This window comes from Thunnus albacares, chromosome 22 (genome assembly GCF_914725855.1).
Source record: "Thunnus albacares chromosome 22, fThuAlb1.1, whole genome shotgun sequence".
NCBI lineage: Eukaryota > Metazoa > Chordata > Actinopteri > Scombriformes > Scombridae > Thunnus > Thunnus albacares.
In genome coordinates, this window is record NC_058127.1 from 26,560,643 (window position 1) to 26,587,491 (window position 26,849).

General features: G+C 39.2%; 1 protein-coding gene and 1 pseudogene across 1 annotated transcript; both read left to right on the top strand.

The window, feature by feature from the left end:
* On the top strand, window positions 1-26,478 carry htra3b (HtrA serine peptidase 3b). Its single transcript, XM_044341826.1, has 10 exons — window positions 1-1,181; window positions 9,446-9,545; window positions 11,039-11,171; window positions 12,218-12,307; window positions 23,084-23,278; window positions 23,480-23,512; window positions 23,784-23,898; window positions 23,977-24,034; window positions 25,233-25,328; window positions 25,441-26,478. Exons 1-10 carry the CDS (start codon window positions 767-769, stop codon window positions 25,607-25,609), a joined length of 1,404 nt encoding a protein of 467 aa, XP_044197761.1. The 5' UTR covers window positions 1-766; the 3' UTR covers window positions 25,610-26,478.
* LOC122974547 lies at window positions 13,463-13,578 on the top strand (annotated as a pseudogene).
* Window positions 26,479-26,849: the final 371 nt, after the last annotated feature.

Genomic DNA, 26,849 nt, shown 5'->3' on the forward strand with positions numbered 1-26,849 from the left:
AACTGTTTTCCCCTGAGTATGGTCTTGATGCTAAATTAGGCTAACCATGTCCTAACTCCAGCCGCTAGCAGAAACATTGGATTGATATCCATATCCTCACATCATTCTCAGAAAAAGTATACATAGAAGAGAAGTCTCTGTAATTAAACTGTGGAAGGAGATTGATTGTTGATTGTCACAATTTGGGGATGCTCAAAACTGAAAGATACATATGGTGTAACATGAGACAATAAGACAACTGACATGAGGGTGAATGTGACTTTAAAGTCCGTCTGATGGTTATACACTGCAACAATGATGTTGCAGACATCTGATTCTGAGCTCTGTGGCCACGCCCACAGGAGCGCAGCTGCTCCTTACATCTTTCTCTCCCCGGCCGGCTTCACAACTAGAAGCGCTCTCCCTGCCAGCAGAGTGGACGTCCCTTCAGCCCGGGCGAAGGACAAACAGAAACACTTAGACATCCAGTCTCACTCCAGTGGATAGTCTCAATTTGCAGCTGGATAGTGGTCGCGTCTGGACGCACAATTACGCGAGGATACAAGATAGTGGCAAGCTTCATTTTCCAAGTTCCAAGCTTAGGATTGCGTTATTTTTTATGTATTTTGCAATATTAGCTAGACAACTGTCTGTCTGTCCTTCGTGTATGGAGATTTCCATCCGTAAAGTCTCGAGACAGTGATGAACAGTACGGGAATAAGATCTCCGCGTAAACTTCTCCTTACCTCTTTTTAGTTTTCAAGTTCAAATCCTCCTTTTTAACAAAATGCAGCTCCTCCTCTACACAGCAGTGTTCCTTTACCTCAAGCAATCTGCCAGTGCTGAACCCAAAGCTAAGTGCCCAGCACGGTGCGATGTTAGTACCTGTCCGAGCCCCAGCTGCCCCAGCGGCTATGTGCCGGACCGCTGCAACTGCTGCCTGGTGTGCGCCCAGGGGGAAGGGGAGCCGTGCGGCCGCAAAGACGACCTGCCGTGCGGGGATGGACTGGAGTGCAAACACCCGGCGGGCAAGCGGCTTTCTAAGGGCTTCTGTCAGTGCAAGTTCAACCACGAAGTGTGCGGCAGCGACGGGAAGACGTACGGTAACGTGTGCCAGCTTAAGGCGACCAGCAGGAAGGCTCTGCAACAGGGACTGCCAGGCATCACCCAGATCCAGAAGGGACCATGTGAGACCAGCATAGGTACGATTTATGCATTGATGGTTTTTTAGGTAATCATGATGGAGAAAGGTCTTGACAGGGCCGGCCTCCCTAATTTTTTTTTTAGATTATTATAAGAGTCATAGTGGCATTAGAAACGAGGTGCAGTGAGAAGTAACACAAACCAGTAAACGAGGTATTTAATCTGGTTAATTCCCCCCAAAAATCAAATAAATAGGCCTACTAAATCAATTATTATATATATAATATAATAAACTAATTATAATAAACTCTTACTTATAAAAATATTAATAGAGAATTTTTGAAATGTTTACCCAAAAGAGATTTTTGTAGTGTAGTAGTCCAGAACAATAAGACTGAGGCAATATGGTTTTAAAAACTCAATAATTCATTCTCAATAGTTCATTCTCAGTGTACTATTTAAATCAATCAAATATTAAAGGAACATTTTTATCTGGGGTTTCCTGTCCTGCAGGATCCCAAGTTTATACCCATCAACTCTACCCATTTGCTCATGTGTTTTTGTTAATGTGTATCTGGGTTACAGTTACTGGGTTTGATTATGCCTTGGAGCAGATATGAATGACTCACTTTTTCAAAAAAAAAAAAAAAAATCAAGTTTGGACAAATGAGAACTAACAGCTAATGTTATTCATCCATATACAGTGATTTGAGTGCAACCAGTGTATACCCTATAACAACCAGCCTTACCTTTATCCACAATTTTTCCATCTGTGTTGTCAAAACCAGAAAGCTTCCCAGATGGTTTGGTGTGTGATTAGCTGTTTAGCACAACACCTGTGGACTGTGAATATTGAATTCAAACAGATCATCAGAGATCAAATAATGAAATAATTAACGCTCAAGTGAATAAAAAGTGACAGCCCTACTGGTATGTATAATGTAGAGCTGATATATTGGTTGGTATTAGCTTATCACAGATATATTGGTACCAAAGTGTTTGTTGGCCATAAAGTAACAAGAAATGTCAGTAGAGAAATATCAATCATGCTTGAGGCCATTTAGAAACAGTGTCTCCATATATATGCATTAGTTTGTCCACCAGAGAGCACTGACAAGTGTAGGTTGATACTATACAATCGTCCCACTTACTACAGAATCGGTCACAATTCTTTAAGAACCAAATTTAAGGAGTCCTCATCAAAAAGCTTGTATGTTATGTGTTTGTTATAAAATCCAATAAGTGCCAAAATATCAGATTTTCTTGACTTTCAAATATTGAAATCAGCAGTGGTGGAAGAAGTATTCCAATTTTTACTTTACTTTTTACTTTACTTAGGTAGAAGTACCAATACAACAATTAAAAAATACTCCATTACAAGTAAAAGTCCTGCATGAAAAATCCTACTACAGTAAAAGTATGTTAGTATTATGAGCTTGATGTAGTTAAAGTATTGCAGTCAAAGTAATGGTTTTGTCTCTCTGACTGATATATTATTATATATGACATCATTAGATTATTAATACTGAAGCATGAGTGTGTACGCAGCATGTTACTGTTGTAGCTGCTGGAGGTGGAGCTAGTTTCAACTACTTTATGTAAAGTTAGCTAGTTTAGTCCAGTGGTTCCCAACCTAGGGGTTCAAGAATGAACTTTGAACCTCAGTCCTCTTGGTGTAGCAGAAACGTGTTTCCCACGATATGGTGTTGACTCATCAGTTGAGTGCATTCTCCACCTCCACCACCCAACTCATTAAACTGCCTTGTGGCTTTCCTCTGTCTACATAGTAAAAAGAGCCAGATTAATAAGGCTTCACAGCACCAAGAAACACTGGTTAGAGGGCAGGTGCACTTTTAACAGCCTGTTATAACAGACATGAACCAGTTTTTTGGAACACAGTAGACAGTGGGAATACACCACACCTTAAGTAAAAAGGCTGTCATGCTTTTGTAGAGAAAAAACAACCCCAAAACAGAGTTTATATGTTGCTGTTCGGGAGGAGATTCAGTGTCTGCACGGGTGTGTGGTCAGACGGTGTGGTGACCTGCTTGTAAAGGGACGGAGGCTTTCCATAACATAACAGTGTTGATCCATACTGCTTTCAGACTGACATGAGGCCAGTGCATGTGTCTGCAGCCGGTAGATGAGGACTTAATAAGGAAGGCATGTTTCTAAATGGTGTATTACTTTTGGTTTGTCAAATGATAATGTGCAAACACTCTACCAGCTGCTAACTCCTACCCTATTTGCTAGATTGTTAGCCTGCTAGCAGTGTGGCTCAAGGAATGGCAATAATTATTGTTTGGTCAGTCCACCACTTTGGTTCAGACTTACATCTCTACAATTATTGGATGGATTTCAATGAAATTTGGTTCAGACATTTGTGATTTCCAGAGGATGATATTTTTTGGTCTTAAACTATCATTTTAACTTGGCAGGATTGAACTTTATTTGGAGCGTTAAGGAAGGGGGAGTAATATAGGCTGCACATGACAAGGCATTAGTCAGGATTGCTAACTGTCACACATTTGACATGAGACACCCACTTTGAGTTCAAGTAAACTACCAGGAACGTGCACTTGCATGTATTTTTTTGGCCAACACAACCCCCAGCAAAGATTGAACCAGGTTCAACTTTTTAGCAGGTGTCCTATGTTTTGCTGTCCCCAATACACTGCACTACTTTTGGACACACAGCTACTGTTCCAGTTTCCAGATAGGGGCACCAGATTAGAAAACACTCCAATGTGTCGTTCTGGAGTCACATGGTCAAACCACATATTTAATTTGGAGGACTTGTTTGGAAGAAGAGTGTGTGTGGTTGCTATTTTTATTAGTTTCTTCAACCGAGTTCAGTTGCAGAGAACCTTTACTTTCATTGGCACTTCATAGCTTTTCAGTCATGTTCAAGAACCCCCATAACCAGTCCTGCATCAGGTGTTATTTAGCAGCAGTCCGATGAATTTAACTCAACTCCAGCTGTGCTCAGTCTTAGCAAATCCCCAGCTAAAGTGAAAACATACACCATCAGAAAAGTTGGTGACCATGTCAATAACTGAGGTTTAATAAATCTTCAGAATAGATGCACACAGTATGTTGTGGAAGAATGCCAGCAGCTGTTGTTTTACAGTCTTTATCCTGTCCACAATGTTTCTCATTTCCTCTGTTACATTGATATACATTCTCCTGCCTGGAAGTTTATTAGACATTCATAACCAAATTGGAAGTAAAGTTACAGGCTGTTAAATAATTACCCTTCCTTCACTACACGCTGTTTAACTCTTTTCATCTGTCCCACATTCTCTCCATCTCTCTCTTACACACTCCTACTGTACCCGCCAGGACTTTCCTGTTGTAAACTGAAATTGTAAAAGTGGAGCATGACCACTGATTGAAGAAGTGTTTCATGCAGACTGCAGCCAAGCACATGACCACACTGTTCCAAACAAAGGCAGAACATTTTCAGTTTAGTCCACTAAGTTCATTTCATTTAAGTACACAATGAAAATCAACTTGCAGAGACTTTAATTTCACCAAGATAAGTGGTTAATCCACCACAGTGAACAGTTTGCTGCCTTTACTTTTGGTCAAAACTTGTCAAATTATCTGCTTTGGAAAATCTTCCTGGTTAGTGTGTTCAGTTGCAATCCACAATAGAAAATAGTCACATCTTGCAACTCTTGCAACATATCAAGGTGATTAAAAGTATTTCTTTATAACATTTAACAACCATGACTAAATAAGCAACAATCAAGGTTAAGGTTCAGAAATGTTTCATTTCATCAGTTGGTCATGTCATTGAATATGGCTAGTCAAAAGGTTTTTCCATTAACAAGGCAACATAAGACAGACAAACTGGGCCACTGCTGTTGCTGCTGGTAGATACCTAAAATAAATGACTTCCTCTGTGTATGAAGATTTTTCCTCAGAGAGCCACTGACCAGATGCCGGGTGTTTAAAACAGCACATGTGAAAGCTTTCATGAAGTGCATGGAGTTTGAATCACTGACATCAGTGATAGTCCAGACTAAAACTGAAATTTATATGAAAGTTTTTTGGTTCATTAATCAAAGATTAGTATGGAATTGTATTTTTGCCTCAATTCTGAGCATGAGATGGAAGTTTTATTGTGTAGAAAAAATCTAATCATGCAAAGATAAGAATTTCACTTGAGCAAACAAAAATATGTTTAATGCATAATAAATGTATTAGCATGCATGCCATAATAACCTCTCTAACTCAGCTTTACTCATTTGTCCTCTCAAACTCCCTGCTCTGTGTGCTCTAAAACCCTTGGACACTTGCTAAACCTGACAGAGTTCTACAGTGTCCCACAATTTCAGCTATTTAAGAATTTTCCCATCCAAATGCTAAAAAAAGTTTTTTTTAAAATCTGTTAAGACTCTTTGATTAGGCAAAAATGAATTAGGTAATTGTTCAGTTTGGGTCATTTCTTCAAACTCACTATAATCTGGGCAACACGGATGATTTACCTCAACAGATTTGGGACTTACAGGTCAGTCAACCATATATTTTTAGTTTACCACACCCTTTACAGATGTAATACTCCAGTGACATGGTGTGTGTGTGTGTGTGTACGTGTGTGTGTGTGTACCCTTTAAAGCCAGACAAAATAAAGGGTTTGTGATCAAAGGGAAATGTAAATAGTGTCTGCCACAACTCTGGCTGCAGGGACTTCCTGTTTCCTCAGTTGATATCCCTCATTGGGATGTGTGTGTGTGTGTCTGTGTGTGTGTTTCAGACGACTGTAACCCCCTGAGTGGGGACTGTGTTGATGATTGTAGCAGTCAGTAGAGCAGAAATCTGTTTCATTCATCAGACTGTTGATCAGTGTTGATTCTGACATGAGGATTTTCGGTCTAGAGCAAGATATCTCAACAGCCACTGACCAGACTGCCATTGAATGACCTATTGAGCTTTCCACTACCTCCACTATCTGACTCATTTTTCCACAAGAAATATCAGAATCTAATGGGAAGATTGCCATTAAATTTACTGAGTCCAATCATGCTCCTCACAGGGTGACCCCTTTCATTTTGGATACTCCATGAACTTTCTTCTAGTGCCACCATCAGGTCAAAATTTAAGCCTTTTAGGACTAGACAGGCTGTAACTTTGGAATATACTGACTCAATTTAGCGAACTGAGACTGCTGATGCATCATTTAAGCATCAGCTGAAATTTGGAATGCATTTTTCCACAGAATGAGTGTGGATTTTTGCCCCCATTTCTTACAGTGTAGTCTCATTCCAAGAGAATAATTTGGTACATGGTTTGGTCGTTATGGAGAATAGGAATTGTTACAGCGACTAAGAGCCATTTTCACACACATAATGGCACATCAATATTGTATTAAGACAGACTTTAAAAACCCAAACCTATTTTTTAAGACTGTTAAAGCTGCATTAATTAGCATTTGGCCAGGGGGCAGAAAAAACATCTAAAAGGAAGACACACAGCCACCATATTACTGGCCTATTTACACATCCAGGAGACACGAAGCAACATTATCACCCCATTATAGTCATGTCTGTTGTTTGCCACTAGCCAGGTATCATAATGTATATTTATCAGTTTGTTATTTATTGGAATGGAAATGAGTGATGCCAGTTCGAATGCAGCTTTTACAGTCAGCTATCAGTGATACAGTTTGAATTTCTTGGTAAAGAGCCATTGATGATGTGGCACTAGTGTAAAGAGATAACACTCCTTTAGCAGTGTAGACCCACATAACACAGTAATGACAACACAATGATCCAACATACAGTACAGTTTCCATTTTTAAATATCTCTTAATGGTTATTCAATGACATTTGAAGGCCATGAAATAATAAATTTGACTTTGTAAAGTCTATTACGAAGTAATGTTGAGACTTAAACCCACTGGCTTCAGCTGCCTTTGGTTGGATGAAAAGCTCTTTCCAGTCTAAAATAACAAACCACATTTTCCTCAAAGGCTGACTTGGCTCAGCAGTGCAGCTTTAGAGACAACATGTAAGGCATTATTACTGGTTGAACAGTAAAGGCTGTTACTACAGGACCCTTGGATCTTAACTTGGTTTTCCAACTGTGCTGCCAAGTTTGTGCCATCAAGTGGGTTTGTTCATTTTTGTGTAGTTGACAGAGGGGACTGATTTGCAATGTCCTGAGTCTGATACACTGACTTTACATTGGACTTTGTTCACCACATATTTCAGAACTTGGATTGATGAGCTCAGAGGAAAAGGATTTAGGTGCTACACTTCTCATGAGAGGCTGTGGAACAGCTAAAGTGATGAAGACTTACAGTAAGCCATATACTATATCCTGCCTGGTGGATGTTGCCAACATACTTTTTAAAAAGAGGTTTTGGTACTATTGGTCCAAATCTCACAATTATCAACAGCTATATTCACTCTGGCACAGGACCTGAATATTCTGAACAGGGTTTTTTTCATCAAGGCTTTTTCAGGCTAAAAACAGTCTGTTGTTTAAGGTACCAGTGAGACATGTACAAGATAATGTCCATGAGGAACATGCCCAATGGACTGGCACTGAAAGAAAGCACTGCATTTTTTCACACAGGGTTAAGAGTCCACACTTACACTATTGACTCTGAGGCTCTACTTTGGCCCATTCCATGATTCTTGTGCTGGGTTTCACAGACACATCTATATACATGGCCAGCAAAAAGAATTGGCACATGCCTCTTGAAATTTGAAACATTCTGATCTGTGGTTGCAGGGCCAGCCAATGGCAGAGACACATAGGTGGCCACCTAGGGCACCAAATGAGTGGGAAGTGGGGTTATTTGGAAATATGTAGCCTACATGTTCTCACCTCCTAATGTTTTTTCTGTCATTTTATATTAACTTGCATGGATTTTCATCCGGTTTGATTTTCCAAAGCCTTACTATTCACTCAGTTTTCATACACCAGCCACCAAACTTCATGTGCTACCTCAGGCAATGCCACCAAACACTCATTGAATGGCACCTTGACCCCCACTTGCCTTTTTGTCTGGAGGACTGGGTGGACTTTGTCTGGGCTGGAGGTACCATTGTGGCAATTGATTTTAGTGTGAATTCATATCTGAAGTTCTTGGACTGGAGGTTGCTCTGATCTAAATCTTCTGGGGCTTCAATCTAAAATCTCGCCTAGGGCACCAACATAGTCAGAGCCAGCCCTGTGTGGCTGCACCCACTCTGCACAGCTCCTTGTCAGTGATTTGCTTGTTGGTCTGTGGGACCCCCAGCCCAATAACCTCCCCTTCCATCTCCTTCCAAAACACTATCAGATAACCAGATAACCAATGTGTTTATGAAGATTAAAAGAAAAAAGCAAGTAGAAAACAGACCACACGGTGCACAGTGGCAACAAACAGCCAACGAAGAATTGTCAAGCTCAGCTTCTCCTGCTTTCTTCTTCTGCAGCAGCCTTCCGTTGTGCTTGCTACAGATTTAGTCCACAGCACCCACCATAATGTCAGACAGCAACTGCAACTCCCACATGGACTAGAGCAAATTTAATTTTAACATTTAGTACTAACTAGTACCAAATAAAAAGTTACACTGAGGTTGATGGGAATGTCATTAGTTTCTCAGGTATTTGGTCATAAACCAAAAATTAAATTAAATTTTGAACTGATGATGGCGCTAGATGAAAGGTCAGAGGATCACAAAAGTTATTATTACTCATCCAGAGGGGGACATGAATGTGTAAACAAAATTTCATGTCAATCCATCCAGTGATTATCGAGACATTTCAGTCAAAACCACAAATGTCCACCTCATGGTGGCACTAGAGGAAAAGTCAAGGGGGTACATTTCATTGTCTGAGAACCATGAATGTCTGTATCTAATTTGTCATCTATTTTTAATGCTTTTTATTTATTTTATCACTTGATTACAGTTTTCATTTTCATTATAGGTTGGCCAATCATCATCTTTTTACTCAGTTTGTTAAACACTTGTTAAATATCTGTTTTCTGTTATTTGGAAAAATGCTGTAGAAATAAAGATAGAGGTTGAGGTTAACAAACTAATTAGTTGTAGTTTCTGTGAGGCTAGACCAACCTGTCATTGCACTGAACTGAAGACAGTTAAGGCTCCTCACATTCATTGTTTACATGTCTTATTAAAGTAAATGAATCATGACTTGCAGCCAGGGATTACTGTTTTTGACAGTTGAGAGTTGACAGTTCTGGCAAGCTAATGCATAGAAATTATTCTTATTCTTATGTATCTGGTGGTGAATGTTGGTATTGCAATAAATAAAAGTGCTGACTGATGATTAAAATACATAATTCTTTTTGCCAGTATAGGTCCTTCAAATGCTGTCAGTCCTCGTTACAAGTTCAACTTCATAGCTGACGTGGTGGAGAAAATCGCTCCTGCTGTGGTCCACATCGAGCTCTTCCTCAGGTACTGAATGTGTGTGTGGGGCTTATCTTTGTGATGATCACTTTTCAGTTTTAACTCTTATACTGTGGACATTTCTTCAATGTGGAAACATTTTGGCCAGCCCTCTCTATTTAAAAGGACTATTTGAAGGTTAGACTTGGTTTTAAGATTAAGGTTAGAATTAGGTTTAGGTTAGGGTTAGAGTTTGGGATAGGTATTTAGCTGTGATGGTAAAGGTTAGGTCTAGGGGGGCTAAGGAATGCAATGTGTCAGTGCCCGTCCTCACAAGTATACAAAGACAAACGTGTGTGTGTGTGTATGTGCCTGTGTCTGTGTGTGTGTGTATCATGTGTGGAAAATGTGACTATAAAAAGTTAACGCTTAGAAACAAAGAAAAAATCTTTACTTTTAGGGTTTCAAATGGATTTCACGAGTCCATTCATTTTATTTTAGCTTATAAAAGTGGTGCCTACTCTCATATATTGAGACTAAGGCCATGTCCGTACTAATACTGAAAATTTAGAAAACAGCATTGTCGTCTAACAATCTGCCAACAGTTCAGTATCTTCTTCTTCCTCTTCTTTCAGTTGGCAACCATGAAATGGTACATTACTGCTGCTACAGTATCTGGTAATAGTGTTGGACAGATAGAGCACTAAGCCCTTGGTTTCGTTGGAATAAAACCCAAATGTATCACCTCCAGATGCCTCTGTGATCAATTATTTAGTGTTCAACTTGCCAAGCACTCAGTCCAGGTCTTGTCATTGACACATCTGTATCTGTCTGTTGCCAGATGTCTTTTTGATAAATACATATTTACTTGATCTCTTAGTATCTTACTACTTGGCCTCTTACTTACTTTTCACTGCTATAAAGAAGTACTTAACATGCCTGTTAAGGTTACCAATCATACATTAATGTTTTCAAAAAGCTCTGTCACTATCAGTCTAAACTACAACATGAGCAGCATTTTCAAATTCATCCCTTTTGGAGAACCTTTACAGAAAGCTCGCTTTTGGGACCTTTTTGTGGATGGAATACCAAAAAGTAAAGTTGAGGGTGCTTTTATAAATGTAAACACTTCAGTGTGGACAATCACCATGAAACAGTTGACAAGAGTTACCAGGGTTGTTTTATTTGGCAGATGCTAGTGAAATATACCATGGTTGTCAAGCTATTTCACAGAAACAGAGCAGTCAGCAACAGACCAGTGGTATTAGTTTGCCCGGGCCCTTCAACTGCTGTTCAATTAGGCATGAAACTAACTTGGACAGACCATGATTACCCTGAGATAGTGCAGCATTTAGTCATGATTACTAGAAATATGACTCAAGATAACAATTATTCTCTTTGAAAAACTGCCTTAAATCTGTAACTATTAGCTTCATTTGTTATCTCAAGCCTTGATCTTGAGATAATGGGCTTGACAAAATTATGAGCAATCATGGTTGTTCTGTGTCATCTAAGTCTAGCCAAATTTCTTGAATTTCTTGATGTTTTTGCTTACATCCCAGGCATCCTCTCTTTGGTCGGAACATCCCTCTGTCTAGTGGATCTGGGTTTGTGATGTCAGACAACGGACTGATTGTTACCAATGCCCATGTAGTCTCTAGCACTTCACCAGTGTCTGGTCAGCAGTACCTTAAGGTACAGAAATACACTTTCTCCACAATTTGTTTCACTTTTCTGACTTGACTTGCCTTGACTTGACTGTCAGCTCTGTAATTGAATTCATATGCTCATTAAAAATACTAATCCTGTAAATCCTCAAGCTGCATTGAGATTGGTTTGCTGATATTGGTCTTGTGTGAAAAATGAGATAAATTCTTTTAGTTATTCTGTGTAAATTTACGGGAATAGTTCAGAGAATTTTTCTTATTTTCTTTCTTCTCAAGAGAGATGAGAAGATCAGAATCTATCTCATATCTGTGTGTTAAGGTCAGAGCTGGAGTCCGGATATGTTTAGCCTAGCTTAGCATAACAACTGGAAGCAGGGGGAAACAGCTAGTCTGGCTCTGTCCAAAGCTAAAAAAAATACCAGCTTCTAACACCTGTAAAGCTCACCAATTAACACTTTGTATCATTGTAGAATGATATCCATCTTCTAATCTCACTCTGTGTAAAAGAAAGCAAATAAACTTATTTGCCAAAATGTTGAACTATTCTTTTAAGAATTGGATTGGATTCAGTCAGTGTTGTCCAACATTGATAGAATGGATATGATGCAGCTTGACTGAGAACATACAGTATTTATTGTAGAACTGTTTTTGAGATGACTTTAACCTGAACTGATTTTCATGACACTACATTCAGGTTCTTCACAAGTATTCAAGTTTGTAATTTTTATCATTGTTCTTGGTGGAGGATTTTAGAGTCAAAATATGTTTGCAATATTGTTTCATGGGTTTATCTAGCATAGCAAGAATAGGAATTGGATGTTAAATCCTTACTAAAAAAATATTGGTATTACCCTTTAAAAATGTTGGCTGGCTTAACCACAACTTCACTTTATGCATGCCTTTCTCTCTGAGATAGGCATATAAGGCACTAAACCTAGTTGCAAAAAATATACTGAAAAAAAGTACTGGATACACTGTTCCTGATACAAAGCTAACTTCTATGGATCAAACAAAATCCTATGCTATGAAAATGTTAATTTTCTTGAAATCTCATTCTTCCATCCTTTCCTGAAGGTCCAGATGCATAATGGTGATGTATATGAAGCCAATATCAAAGACATTGATAAAAAGTCAGACATCGCTACTATCAAAATCAACCCTCAGGTGAGTCCACAGCACTATGTGATTCTCTAAACAAGCAAGACTAGTTTGTATAGTTAGCCTTGTGTGAAAATGTGTAGTCTTAGAGAGGACCGAATCTAATGATTTACTGTATCAGAGATTTTAAAGTTTTATGTCATGGTATAAAGTGAAATACCTCAACAAAAATGTTACTATCAATAACAGTACAAATTGACTACAGGCTGCTTGATTCATGTCTTAATCTGAAGGACTGAATTGAAATTATTTTGATTCTGCTGTCAAGAGAATGATGTAGTCCATTGTGGTCATGGTGAAACAAATCTTATACAAGCCATAGAACACAGGGACCTTCAATAAAAACCTTCAGTACATCTATAAAGACATGTAGACAGCACAACCACTAAACTTGTGTGTCTTCACCAAAAGTCAGGATATACTGTACATCTGAGCAAATTTAGTTTCTGGTTGCCCCCTATGAATGTTCTCCTATGTTGCTTTAAAGAAAAGTACTAGGTAAAGGAGTAAAAATTCCATCCTTCCACTCAAAGAAAACTTAAATTAGCAACATAAAGTAAATACACAGGACTTGAGGAACAGATCTTTGACCAAATGTCAAACTGTTTCATTTTTCCTCATGGCAGGCAGCTACAAGCCTCCAACCAGATGTGCAATAGATGAACATCTGGTGTACAACTGAAGTGAAGTAACTAGATGGGAAAACCACTCTCTAGACATTGTTAGGCCAGACTGTTGACTGTTGTTAACACTATAGGTCTTTGTTGTAGCAGATTGAGACACTCTCAGGCTTGGGTGATGACTGCAGGCACAACACCTCATCACAGCCACAAAGATAAACACACCCTACTGTATATTGTTCCTATTGCTTTTCACACAGCACTTTTGTTTCCGTCAGACAGGACTCATTAACCTCTTTGATCCTGGTTTCCCCTTAAAACTGTCCACATTGAGACCATCGGTGTCATGGGTAATGGGATTTTGTACCACATTTAACATTAAGCTGTGTTGGAAATACCTGAAACATTAATGTGTCTTATCCCAGAGAACACCCAGATGTCTGCTAAAGTAACACATTCTTGGTTAGTCTTGGTCTTATGTTTAATGCAATTGTCACAATGTCTTGTGTACAATTTCCCCAAAATTCAGTAGTGATTTTGTGTTTTTAGAAACTGTCAGACTGTAAAATTTAAAGTCATAGATTAGAGTCACAGAGAAGATTAGCATGGCCTCTATAGCAGGATGAAATGCAAACTTGTTAAGCATTTCAACATTTTTACATGTATAAAAACAATATGTAAGAGATATGTATCAGATATGTATCTGTGACTCTATCTGAGCTGAAGAGGTCAACTAAAAATGTAGTTGTACAACACACTTTTTGGTTTGAATCAGTAAAATACATTACATAGTATAGCTACCTTACATTTGCTAACATTAGCTAACACAATGGTCATACTGCACCAAGTAAGACTGTAACTGCACAACCCCTGAGTTTTTTTTTTGATCAAAGTCTTTTTATTGCAAATTTTCACAATATACAAAGTACAAACAGTACACTGTATCCAGTCTAATCCCAAGTATCCATCAAGCCCACCTACCTAAACACCCACCCACCAGACTAACTTAAAGTAAATCATTTACACCCTTGCCGAAGAGTAGAAACATACAAGGAAAAAAAAGGTAGACAGACAAACACACAGCAACAGAGCGAGTCAGAAGTTTATTTATATTATGAGGTTATATTTTCTGCATCCATTTTATCTACAAATATCAGGAAAGGCTGCCAAATTGTATAAAATCTCAGAACAGACCCTTGGAGAGAGTATCTTATCTTCTCTAGCTTGAGATATTGCATAACCTCTTCAATCTAATGAAAATGCATAAGGGGGAGAGGGTCTTTCCGCCTGAACAGTATAAGTCACCAGGCTAACAAAGTGTAAAAGGCCAGCATGTTGCACTTATAATTACTTACATGCACACTCTGTGGTGCAACACCAAATAAAGCAATAAAAGGGGATGGATCCATTGGTTCCTCTAACATTTCAGAGAAAGTATCGAAGATAGGCTGCCAGAAAAGTTGTAATCTGTAAATTGTAATCTTGGACACGTCCAGAACATATGTAGTAGACTTGCAAGATCTTGTTTACATCTATCACACGTAGGGTCTAGCTCTGGACAGCCTAGCCTTCTACCAATGAAGTCGTGAACTATCTTGAATTGTACAACAGCATGCCGTTGACAAATGGATGTTGAGTAAATCCTTTGGACAATTTTCTGCCAAGCTGCATTTGGAATTAATTCATTTAAGTCTTCTTCCCGTTTGTTTTTGAGATGATCCAAAGTTGTCAAATTATGTAGATTAAGAAGGTTACTGACCCACCTATAACCTGTTTTAAGTCTGTTGTGAACTTGAAAATAGAATCTAACAGAGATGTGGGGGATATAAAGGGAAGCAATCGGAGTGTGAAGCTATAAAGTTCTGCAATTGTATTGGGATTGTATTGAAGGGATAAACATGGATTTTAATTATTGGAGCAGAAGGGGAGAGACTATGGAGAGCAAATGTCCTCCTAAATTGGTTCCAAATTCTCACCGACTGTGCAACAAAAGGGTTAATGGTATAATGAGATATGGGCTTTACCAGTGGGAGTTCAGAGCATAATACAGCTGGTAAGGAGGTGGACCCACAGGATGTATTCTCTAGGATTAGCCATTTAAGGGTATCAGAGTTGTCTGTGTCACTCATCCAGTATGTCCATGCCCTGATGTTGGCTGCCCAATAATAATATAAAAAATTGGGGAGTGCCATACCACCCTAGGTTTTTGTTGTTCCTAATAAAGCTTATCTTATATATATATATCAGTGGTGGCTGGTGACTCAAAAATTTGGGGAGGACAGGAGGAAAACCACTTTTGATTTTAAAAGGGGTCAAACTAAAGGAGATGTTCTTGGCAGTTATGTTGAATGGCATTAGCTCACTTTTTTGAAGGTTTGTTCAATAGCTGGATATTTTGCTGAATTTCTTTAATATGTCTAGTACTGCAGGGAGGCTTGACAGGATCTGACAGGTGCAATAGCAGATCATCTGCATAAAGTGACACTGTACAGTCCTGACCTACTCAGTAAATTCCTTTAATCTTAAAATCTTGCTGTATAGCTAGTGCTAACGGTTCAATAGCAACGGAGAACAGGAGTGGAGGCATTGGACATCCTTGTCTACTACCTCCTTGTAGATTGAAGTAAGTGAAGAGTTTATTGTTGGTATACACCGCAGTGATTAGGGAGGAATAGAGAATATTAATCCAGGATAAAAACTTTGGGCCAAATCCAAATTTTTTGACAGTGTGAAAAAGGTAATCCCACTCCACCTGATCAAAAGCTTTCTTAGCATAAAGTGATAATAGAATCTGGAGAGGGATTGTAATGAATATTTACAAGGCGTCTAATGTTAAAGAATGAATACAGGTTCTTCATAAAGCCTGTTTGGTCTGTTGAAATGATTGAAGGAAGTGATACTTCAAGATGTTGAGCCAAAAGTGTTGCACAAAGCTTTATGTCTGTGTTCAGGAGAGAAATCGGGCGGTATGAGCTACATTGAGGGGGATTTTTGTCTTTTTTTAAGATAAGCTAAATGGTAACCTCGCGCATGGTTGGGGGGGGGAATTTTTGGGAAATGATTCCTTGAAAACAGAGAGAAGGAGAGGGGCAAGTGTTTCTGAGAATGTTTTTAAGAATTCGGACGGATAGCTATCAGGCCCTGGAGATTTGCCGCTTTGCATACTCCTTATCGCCTCTACAATATCTGCAATGGAAATATCATCCTCTAGCTTGGCAGCCAGCTCCAGATCTACTCTGTAGATGTCAAGATTGTGAAAAAATGTATCTGAGGCAGATTCATCATCTGTTGGCCCTGAAGTGTAAAGGCAGGAATAGTAGCAATGAAAGCATGAATTTCTTTTCAGATGGTCGGTATGTTTTAGACCTTGTTCATCAATAATTTCAGGTATGCACTGGTTGGCGGTCCTCTGACATAATTGATGTGCTAAAATTTTCCCAGGTTTCTCCCCGTGTTCATAGGAACCATGCCTAGACTTTAAAGACTGTTGAGGATGACATTCCCAGAGTCTGATTATAGGCGAGGAAAAATTTTATTTCAAGATTTAATGAAATTTAGAAAAGTTTCTTCTGAAAACAAACAAAACCACACATTACGTGTTGGTAGTTGGGAGCAAATTAGTGTTCAGTAGGTTGGCTCTCCTGATGAAAATGATGAAAGGGTAGTGGGAGGTGTCATGATATTCCTCAGAACCATATATGAATAAAGTATCAGTTCATAGAGTAGGATTATCTATGACCAGTTATCAAACCTTCCACATAGTGGCATCCTCATGAGGGAGAAAGAGTTGGGTTCAAGATAACAGTGTGTAAAAATATTAGCACCATTTTGCAGTCTCTGCTACTGGAATAATGTTCTCCACATAAGCCATACAGCCCCTGAGTTTTGAGTTGTGTACGGGTTTTATTGCTTATTAATTCAGCTTTTCCTTTTCAAAGAGGAATAATGTTTTAATTATTCATTAAAAAGTTACACAATCTTGTTTTAAAGCTACCATGAGAAGTTTATGGCCACCAGCAATTCTGATGAGCAAGATTCTACCAGCAGGGCCATAAAGACCCATGTGAACATTGCAGAGGGCAGCAACAGTTGGCCATGTAATATTACAGCACAAGGCATTAATAAAAGAGGAGAAGAAGAAGACTGCAAGAACCATTAAAAACAAAGGCAATCCAAATGTTTTATGAGGTAGGAAATGCAATCAACATGGCTGTTAAGCCTTGAGGATACACATAATGCATTTTGGTGGGAAACTTTTGGATGTAAACAAAATAGTATTTGTTTATGATGCAGACTCCACAGGATAGCTGTTATGCATCAGCCTCATGGTCTCCATTAGCACTCCTTGTTCCAGTAAACCTCCAGCAAGGTAATGAGTCTTTGGATGAGCATTTCATCAAGGTCAGCAGACTAAACTTGTGTGTTTACAATGTGTGTCAGTGGTGTTAATTGGGTTGGGTGATGGGCCACAGTCAGAATCCAAACCTCCCCTGGGATGACACCAAATACTTCCCGCTGGGTGTACAGCTCATCCAGGGTTCATACCACCTCAGAGATTATAGGGGATTTTCTTAATGTGTTGCTCTTACGTAAATTCCCAGCTGAAGTTGTAAATGCACTGCACTTACAAATGGACTGCACTTATATAGCACCTTTTTAGTCTTCCTACCACTCAAAGCGCTTTACACTGCGTGCCCACATTCACTCATTCACATACACATTCATACACTGATGACAGGGACTACCATGCAAGGTGCCAACCTGCTCATCAGGAAGGGAACGTAATTTATTCACACACACACAATTTGGGGTTAAGTATCCAAGGACACTTCATCAAACTGCAGATCCTCCGATTAGTGGATGACCTGCTCTACCTCCTTAGCCACAGCTGCCCCTAAGTTGTAACAGTTTTCTGGCTAATATTGGACACAGTTGTTAAACCATGTATATTGTGCACATGTTATCTATTTACTGGATTTTTCAGTAATATTTTTGAAAATTAAGTCTTCATCGAGGCCCTTAATATCAGAGACAGAGGTTTGCATCCTGCATGTGGTTAGTATTACCCTACAAAAATATGTTTGTTAAGGTAACAGGAAAGATAATAATTTTGGTTACATACTGCAAAAGTATCCAACCATCCAGGGTGGATCCAGGTACACCAGGGACATTTTTGCACATTGAGCGGTGCTCCTTTGAGCTGACACACTTGAGAAAAATTAAGAAGCACCTGAGCAACTTAAGCCTGGGTAAAGAAGCAGCCCTGTTCACTATGCAGGGTGTGACCCTGGAACATACACCTTGCAAAAATAAAGTTTGCCTTAGAAACCATAGAAGAGACCTTGGATGAAGTCTTTGCAAAGACAAAGTTGCAAGTACACCTAACCACTGTGTGATGTGGCAAATGGACCATTAAAAACAAGGTCCTGTGGTCCAGATTGGGCATTCAGACCTGTTCAGCAACAAGGATCCAAGAGGCAGATCGAATAATGACCCTTAGCCCATGGATAATTTGAGGAGTGTGCTCAGACTGTGCTGTCTTGAGACCTTCACATTCATGCAGATGTATTCTGAGTCTAACCACCTGTACATTCCATTCCCCTGCAAACACCATATGTCTGTGGTCATTGTGATGTGTGGGCTGTTCTGCCCACAATTTAACAAGGCCCCAGTCCGCAGAGCCATATGACCATTGACCATATGAATGACTTGGGTACTTGTATGCCAGCTGTTGTGCCATGGTGGTTGGGTTGCTGTTCTCTGAAAGATGCAGCATACCAGCTGTGTTGAAGCTTGCAGAACTCTACAATGTGCCAGCTATACATCAGTTGCTCCCCAGTTGATCCTCCCCTTCCACCTAGTTATACTCCAAGCTAGAAGGTGTACCTGCTTGGACTGGTATTCAAGTCAATATTCGATGGCCATCTCTTGAGCCACTTAGCCTTCAACCCGGGGACCAGTGCAAACAATGAACACAGCCTGAAAACAGGCTGACATACTAGGGGATACTCAAGTGCTAGCCGTCACATCTCCACCCTTACATCGTTGGATGCATGACCCCCTGCCCAAGATGTGGATTCAGAGAGTCTAGCCCTGTCAGAGTCCCAGGCCACTGTGCCAGCATTGGTGGGTCAGGGTTTATCTGAGTTCTTCCTGGGGGACCTTTTTAAAAGAAATGATAGGATTCCCCTAGTGGGGATGCAAGCATTGACCCTCCCAAGGATTCAGTCACCATTAAGAAATTTGCAGCTGACCCAACAACTAAGGGTGCATTTCCATTGCCCTACACAGTCATTAGGACCTATCTCATGGTGACTGACACTGGCATGGATGTTGCACAGGCGCTGAGGTTTGGGTTTCTTAAAAATCTGCTTCTTCCTCAAATGTTAATTGAAGACCTCATTACATTGATAAAAACAATCTGGGCAGTATTGCGTGTGTTTTTTGTTTGTGTGTTTGTTTTGTGTTTTACAAAATGTATTTGCTATTGCAAATTAGTAGCAAATATACACAATTTTCAGGAGACAGAGATTGTTTTTGGCATCAGGGATTCTACTGCTATTTTGTATTTTCCCATAATTTTTCCAGCACTCCAAGTGAAAGCTCATGTTGATCAGCATACATACCGACAATATAAAGCAGGGAAATTTGATAGCTGTGTATCTGTTAGCATGCTTTGATGTTTTTCTGCGACAAAAAGCCCCCAAAATAATAAATGAAGCTTAGAATATGTCCACATATATACAATGGTATCCCATATATATATTCTCTATTATATTGTTGTTCCAACAGGGCTGAACCAAGACCCAAACCATATTTTTATGTCTGTTACATTCCATCAGATGGAAATATTCTAGATGCCTATTACACATATTTCACCAAAATTCAGCTAGAGAGCCTAATTTGGTATCTTTGGAGACTTGGGGATTTTCACCAGCAATTAAATACATTTCTGTGGATTTGAACATTACTTGGCCACATAACATGTTTGTAAAGAAAAGCCACCAGTCATTCAGTGCAAAAATATCAGCATCTGCTTTCAAAAACCAATATCAGTTGAACTCAGGTTCCAGCATGACTGAAGGTTGACGTCGCTACATTAGAGGGAGAGATGGACCAGGACCAAGACAGGGAGGAGTGAGAGAACGACAAACGCAATCCAAAACACTCCACCTTAAAGAAATCCTAAACAGAGCAGTTTTAGCTCATTCCTTCTCTCTCTCTGTCATACCATCTGTCTGCTGAGCATGTGTTTCCACTCAGCTCCATTCTTTTCCTCCCTTTCTCTTCACCTCCTCAACCCTTCTCTTTTTCCTCATATCACCTCCCTTTTTCTTTGTGGAGACCCTCTCACGTGTCTCTTCACGACTTACTTTTTTGCATCTATTGTATATGGATTTATTATATATACAGTAGATGACATTTTTGATCTTGTCTTTTGTGTCCTTTTAATGACTTTCTCTGTGTGTTTTACAGCTGTTTTCATCATCATGATCAGGCCGTAATTACTGGTTTTTCCATACTTTTTGGAACCTGTGAAAATGTGGAACAGTCATCAAGATTACAGTTTCCTGCAGAGAGTTGTATACTTAACAGTTTTATACCAAAAACACATCAGACCTTGTTGTAAATGCACAAAGTAATTTGGGTGGGAAAGCAACACAAGCACAGCTGTGAAAGTGGTTGGATTAGAAAGAATACAGCAATTGAAATATAAACTTTTCACCTGGGTCATATTTTTGTTGTTTTGCTCTGTATACCTATAGGTTAGTATAACATTATACTGCTCACCAGCATTATTGTAGAGAAGTGCTCCTCTGGAAACAGTCCAAGCCTAGCAAAGCAATTAAAAGCATATGTAGGTGAACATTAAAAGTTATTACCTCAATAATCTCTTATGACAGTGCCACCTCTGGGTTCAACTAGGCACACACAGCTGTTTTATTTAATTTTTGTTGCTCTAGCTGTTGGTTCTATATGAGATCTTGGAATGCAGAAACATTGCAAAAAATATATCAGAAATATGAGTAATCAGATGTCCATACAGGTTGTAAACAAGCCAACAGATTATCCAGATTATCTTTTTCTTAAAGGGATAGTTTACATTTTTTGAAGTTGGATTGTATGAGGTACATATCCATAGTCAGTGTTGAGATTATTGTTACCTGCAGTAGATGGTGGTTACTCTAAGTGCAATACAAGTTTTGTGAGTAAAAAGCAAATAAGAGTAATTTAGTCCAAGTTGTAAGTATTTTCAGTAAAATGAGTCTTGAAAAAGGGAGCATCATCTTATAATCAGGGTTGTCTTATATTTGGGCCAATACAGTATATAGCGCCAAATTACAACAGACATTATCTCAGGGCACTTTTCACATAGAGCAGGTCTGGACCGTACTCTTTAATTTACAGAGACCCAAAATTCCTCCATGAGCAAGCACTTGGTGACAGTGGCAAGGAAAAACTCCCCTTAAACGGGAAGAAGCTTGAGTAGAGCTGGGCTGTAGTTGGGCGGCCATCTGCCCTGTCCAGTTGGGTTGAGAGAGAAAGAAGGAGGGAGAGAGGGGAGAGAGAGACACAGAGAAGCACAGCAACAACAATAATGTCAACAAAATCTACTGACTATGGATCAATACCTCATACAACCCCACTTCAAAAAATCTGAACTATCCCTTTAACCAAAACTACAGTCTCTTAAACTCACCAAGGATGCCAGCGTCCTTGGCCAACATTCCTGTCTTTCAGAGGCTGTAGTGGGCTCAGTTTTAAGATGGATTATTCTGGTATCATATAAAACTAGAGGACCTAAGGCATTCATTGGTACCAACCATGTCATGATAGCTTGCCAGGAAGGGGGATAAATAATGCTCCAAAGTTAGGCTAAATTTTGGCGAGGGAAAAACTAGTGCGGCCATTTTCCTTTGACCTCTGACAGGAATTAAAAAATGCATTCTAGGGTTCCTCTAGGGTGTCCTCTTTGCAGACATGCCACTTTATGCTAAATCCATGCAGTTTTGTGCAAAAATCATGCAGTTTTTGGCATTCAGTATAAAGATGTTATTTTCGCCTATTCTAAAAATGGTGTATCTGAAAATTTCTGCATACTGGGGTCCCTGAACAGTCTTGGAATTGCATAAATTTGGTATGACCTGAAAGCTGAGACTCTTGTGGATTCCTAGAGCCCCATTGTATTCATGTGTGATGATGTTAGTCCCCAAAGTAGCCATTTCATTGTAGTGAGACTATTTTTTGAAACTTGACCTCACTGTATAAAATGACCTATTGTGACCTCTAGGATAATCACAGCCTCATGAAACTTAACAACCACAAACTAGAAGCTGAGGGCATTCAGAGGATGTTTGACTTTCATATTGACAATAAGGGAGTTTCTGAGCAATTGCCAGAACAGAAGTGCTTGCCATCCAATTGCCAAAAAATGCAATTCTTACAGAAATCTCCGAATGTCAAAAGTTTTTGACACCAAATCACAGCGTTCATTTTTCTGTAGTGTTCCTCAAGATCTTTGTGTCTCAATGTGGTATTTTGGAGGGATTTTTGACTATTTTTATTGATTCTTGAGTTGTCAAAAATGGTTACATTTTTACCAAATCTTGACAACAAATGGTATCAACCAAAAATTGCTGCAACAACATATGAGACATAATTGATCACGGGAATGGCCATTATATACTTCCATCATAATTTTCTAAGCTCTTATACACTCTAAACTTTCACAATTTGAATAGGTGCCTAACCAAAACACATTTTTGATTGATTGATGATTTATGACTAGAAAAACTTGACACATAGTGCTTAACTGCATCTCAAATTAATCATCAGGTTCCCAGTTTTCAGATGATGTATACCACTCCTGTGTGGCATATACTGTTGACCTGCTAGCTCTCCCTAAAGATTCCTTGTCCCCCCCTAAAAAAGACAAAAATGAGTCTGTGGTAGGAGGGGGTGAGTGGGAAAGGTTAAGACCCTAGTTGAAAAATACTGGAGCACAAACACTTGGATGGAAAATGTGTGTCAGCCAAGAGGTTGTATAAGCAGTAAATCCAATAGCATGTGAATACTACATTATCTACCATCCTTGGCACATTAGGTGGCTACAGCATTATCTTAATGTGGCCCTCTTTGTCTGTTCCCTGCCTCTTCCCAGACAAAGCTGCCTATATTGTTTCTGGGTCACAGTGCAGACCTGAGGCCTGGGGAGTTTGTGGTTGCCATTGGCAGTCCCTTTGCCCTCCAGAACACCGTCACCACTGGCATTGTCAGTACCGCACAAAGAGACGGCAAGGAGCTGGGCCTCAGGGACTCTGACATGGACTACATTCAGACGGACGCTATTATCAATGTGAGAATGAAGCGAGTGCTCTTAGTCAAAATTACTGTTAAGCACTGATTAAAAAGAGTGTTAGACCAGATTGGTCATCTAACCAATCTGGTCTATTACTCTTTTTAATCATTTGGCACAAAAAAAGTCATATTGCATTGTTGTGTTATTCTGTACACCTCACTTTAAATTATTTTCTGTTTTCTGGGTTTTCCTTAACAGTATGGGAATTCAGGAGGGCCTCTTGTCAATTTGGTAAGCTTTTGATTTCCTACTTATTGGCTGTCATGACAACTGTAACATACCGTTCTAGGCTTCAGTATTGTTAGTTAACTTTCCAATATAATCATCTAGGGAGTAAAATTTGCTTTAAAATTGTATTGATTTAAAGGTACGATTCTTGAACTCCTTATTCTTAGACACTTTCTCATTACTCTAAGAATCTTTCCTGCGGTTGTACTCTCTGCCTTGAGGAAAGTAGTCATCTCAACAGTTAAAATGTATGTTGTCCTGCTGTGTCTTTGAGGATGGTGAGGTGATCGGCATCAACACCCTGAAGGTTGCAGCAGGAATCTCATTTGCGATTCCCTCAGACAGAATCACTCGTTTCCTCAATGAGTCGCTTGACAAGCACAGCAAGGGTGAGTCTCACAGTGAATCAAGGAATCATCTGAGAATATCCTGCTTAACATTCAGTGACTAACTGGAGTCTCTTTCAGATGTGAGGTCAATAAAGAAACGTTTCATTGGAATAAGGATGCTGACCATTACACCGTCGTAAGTCAGACCTGATGATAATTACTGTGTTGAAATAAATAAAATAAATACTGTGGTGAATATGGCAAACAGAGAGGAGAGAGAACAGTGATGGCATCTTATGTATGATTTAAATACTTATCTATTTACAATTTACATTGTTCATCTGGGCTAATACTCACCTGATGGCCTTTTCAAAACATGTTACATACTACAACCAGCAGGTTACATCACAGTAATAGCTGCAACTCTCTTATTAAAAGCTCTTGAAAGTAGCAAAAGTTTTCCACCTGGGTCATCTTTTATTCACATTATACCATATAGAAATATCATAAATAATATCTCCTTCTCTCAGTATTGTAATGTACAGTCATGAAGATCATCTTATATGTCACCAAAGTCTTTCACATCTCATTCTTATCACAAACTTCATGCTTGTTGTTGCATTTTATATAAATAACCCAAATTTATGTGATGCAAATATCTAGTTATTTATTGCACTGCAAACACTAAACCTCTCTCACAACTTCAACTTTCTTTTAACAGTGTCTGAAAAACTATGATATGAAAAACTATGATTTAATGCTTGTCTTAAATGGTGATGAAACTAAAGTTTTGTTATTCACACAAAGTGTAAATAAGGGCTGCTTCTCCATCTTAGCTAAAAGACACTGTGCTTGATATACTGCAGCCAGGTGGTCCTGGCTAACCTCCCGTAGACAACTTCACTGCCACTTTATCTCTGTGAACTTATTCAGCACTTATTTAGCACTTGGACAGAACAGCTAATCTGTTTATAAGGCACACACTCCCCTACTTAAACCTGGCACTGAGCCCTTTATAATGAGCCAAATACAACTCAGATGCCCTTCCCAGTCCCACACAGTCTAAAGTCTAAAACTAAACCAATTTAGACGCATTAGCTAACAAAATAAACCCCAAATGAACACAAGCAAAGTATGCAGGCCTTACCTGAAATATAGTGAGCTCAACTCACTTTCTACAAACATTCCATTCAATTAGGCAGTCGGGTGGTCACCAACCATGCACTGAGCCCAGAACTGGTCCCAGTTCATTAAGGTCAACAAATAGTCGCTGACAGAATCTAAACCAAAATAATTCAGGGATGAGGGTTATTATTAATTTCATTTGTTCATTCATTTGTTTAGATTATATACTTTCTTTGAGAAAATGTCATGTATGTTTGTGTGTTTTCTAGGTTAATTGAAGAACTAAAACAGCAGAACCCAGACTTCCCTGATGTCACCAGTGGAATCTACGTCCATGAGGTTGTTCCTCACTCACCTGCACAGAAGTAGGTTTAATTGATTACTGATTCATTATATTATTTGTTACTCATTTCTTAAGTAAAATTAATGAATGCTTTACCTATAACAGTCTTTCTTTATCCCTCTCTCTGTCTCCAGAGGTGGTATCAGAGATGGTGACATTATAGTGAAACTGAACGGCAAACCTCTGATGACTACGGCTGACCTGCAGGGGGCACTGCAGGAGGAAACGGCCCTGCTGCTGGAGGTCAGGAGGGACAACGATGACCTGCTCTTTAACATCGAACCTGACGTGATCATGCAGTAGACATTGGAAGCACAGATCTCATGAAGAGTTAGATCAACAGCTAAGGCTCTATTTTTGTGAAAGAACATGTTGGGTGGTGAAAGCTCTGCACCAGTGAAGTGGTATTTTTGTCAAGCACTGACAACTTCTTTGGAACCTGGCCGCTAACTCAACTGTACCAAAATGGAAGGAGACCTGTATGAGTAACGACAATAAGGTGCAATGCTGTCTTGGCATCAAGGACTTATAGTTGTGCCTCCTGCCTGCTCAGGAACATTGGAACAGGTGCTCCCATGTACACCCCACAGAATCCCTGACCTTTTATGTATGTTAACTACTACTATGTTAATTACTTGATTGTTTCACTTTGATGTTACATTTTCAGCAAGTAGACACACTCACATGCACATCAAAAATATGATGATAACTGAAAGCAGTAATGGCTTTAACGCAGCGTCGTATGGTGCACATCATATAAAATATAATATAAAAGCAGAGTTGAAGAATGTACAAATAAATACATTTGTTGTTAAATGTAAGACAAATGTGGTGATAGAATACAGACAACTGAACTGATTAATTTGTTCATAAGCAAAGAGTTATTCTCAATAAATTCTCTCATTACTTGCTGCTGCCTTGTGGCTGTTGAAACTAAATGGTGAGCCAGCAGGCGGACCTGTGACAACATCAGCCACATCATAAATGTGCAGAGGGAAATCTAAAAACTGTGATGACAGTCAGCGGGTGGGGATTATGAATGACACAATAGCCCTGTTTCTACTGCAGGAACTTAATAAGCAACCAACTACTGTATGTAGCTACTAGCCAAGTTTCCATCCGAATATAGCCCAAATTTTAACCACGTTTCCAAAAAATCAGCAAAAGAAAACGCAAATGAATGCATGTTTCCATCCACCACTGTTGTGTGAATATTAGGAGGAAACAGATGGCTGCAGTAATTTTCCAGTCAGTGTCATTAAACTACTGCAGAAGAAGAGGACACAACGAGATGATGTCATTAAAAGAGTGGCAGTCAAAGCTCAAACAATGGAAAACCATGTGGAAAACTGGATGGAAATATGACATTTCTGTTTGTTTCATGTATTCATTTGAGGAACATTACAGACTCCTCATCGTTCCACACAGATCTGATGTTTTCGTCTCTTCAGTGGAAGCTTGAGTGATATTTAAGTTATCATTTATTCACAAAAACTCTGTTTCAACCTGATGTTCCAGGTACTTTGGAACCAGACAAACTAAT

What these genes read in the sequence shown, in the direction of transcription:
- htra3b (XM_044341826.1), top strand. Translation starts at nt 767, where the DNA reads ATGCAGCTCCTCCTCTACACAGCAGTGTTCCTTTACCTCAAGCAATCT. An exon ending in CACATCGAGCTCTTCCTCAG is followed by an intron (nt 9,546 to 11,038) that starts GTACTGAATGTG and finishes CTTACATCCCAG; the next exon opens with GCATCCTCTCTTTGGTCGGA. An exon ending in ATGCTGACCATTACACCGTC is followed by an intron (nt 24,035 to 25,232) that starts GTAAGTCAGACC and finishes TGTGTTTTCTAG; the next exon opens with GTTAATTGAAGAACTAAAAC.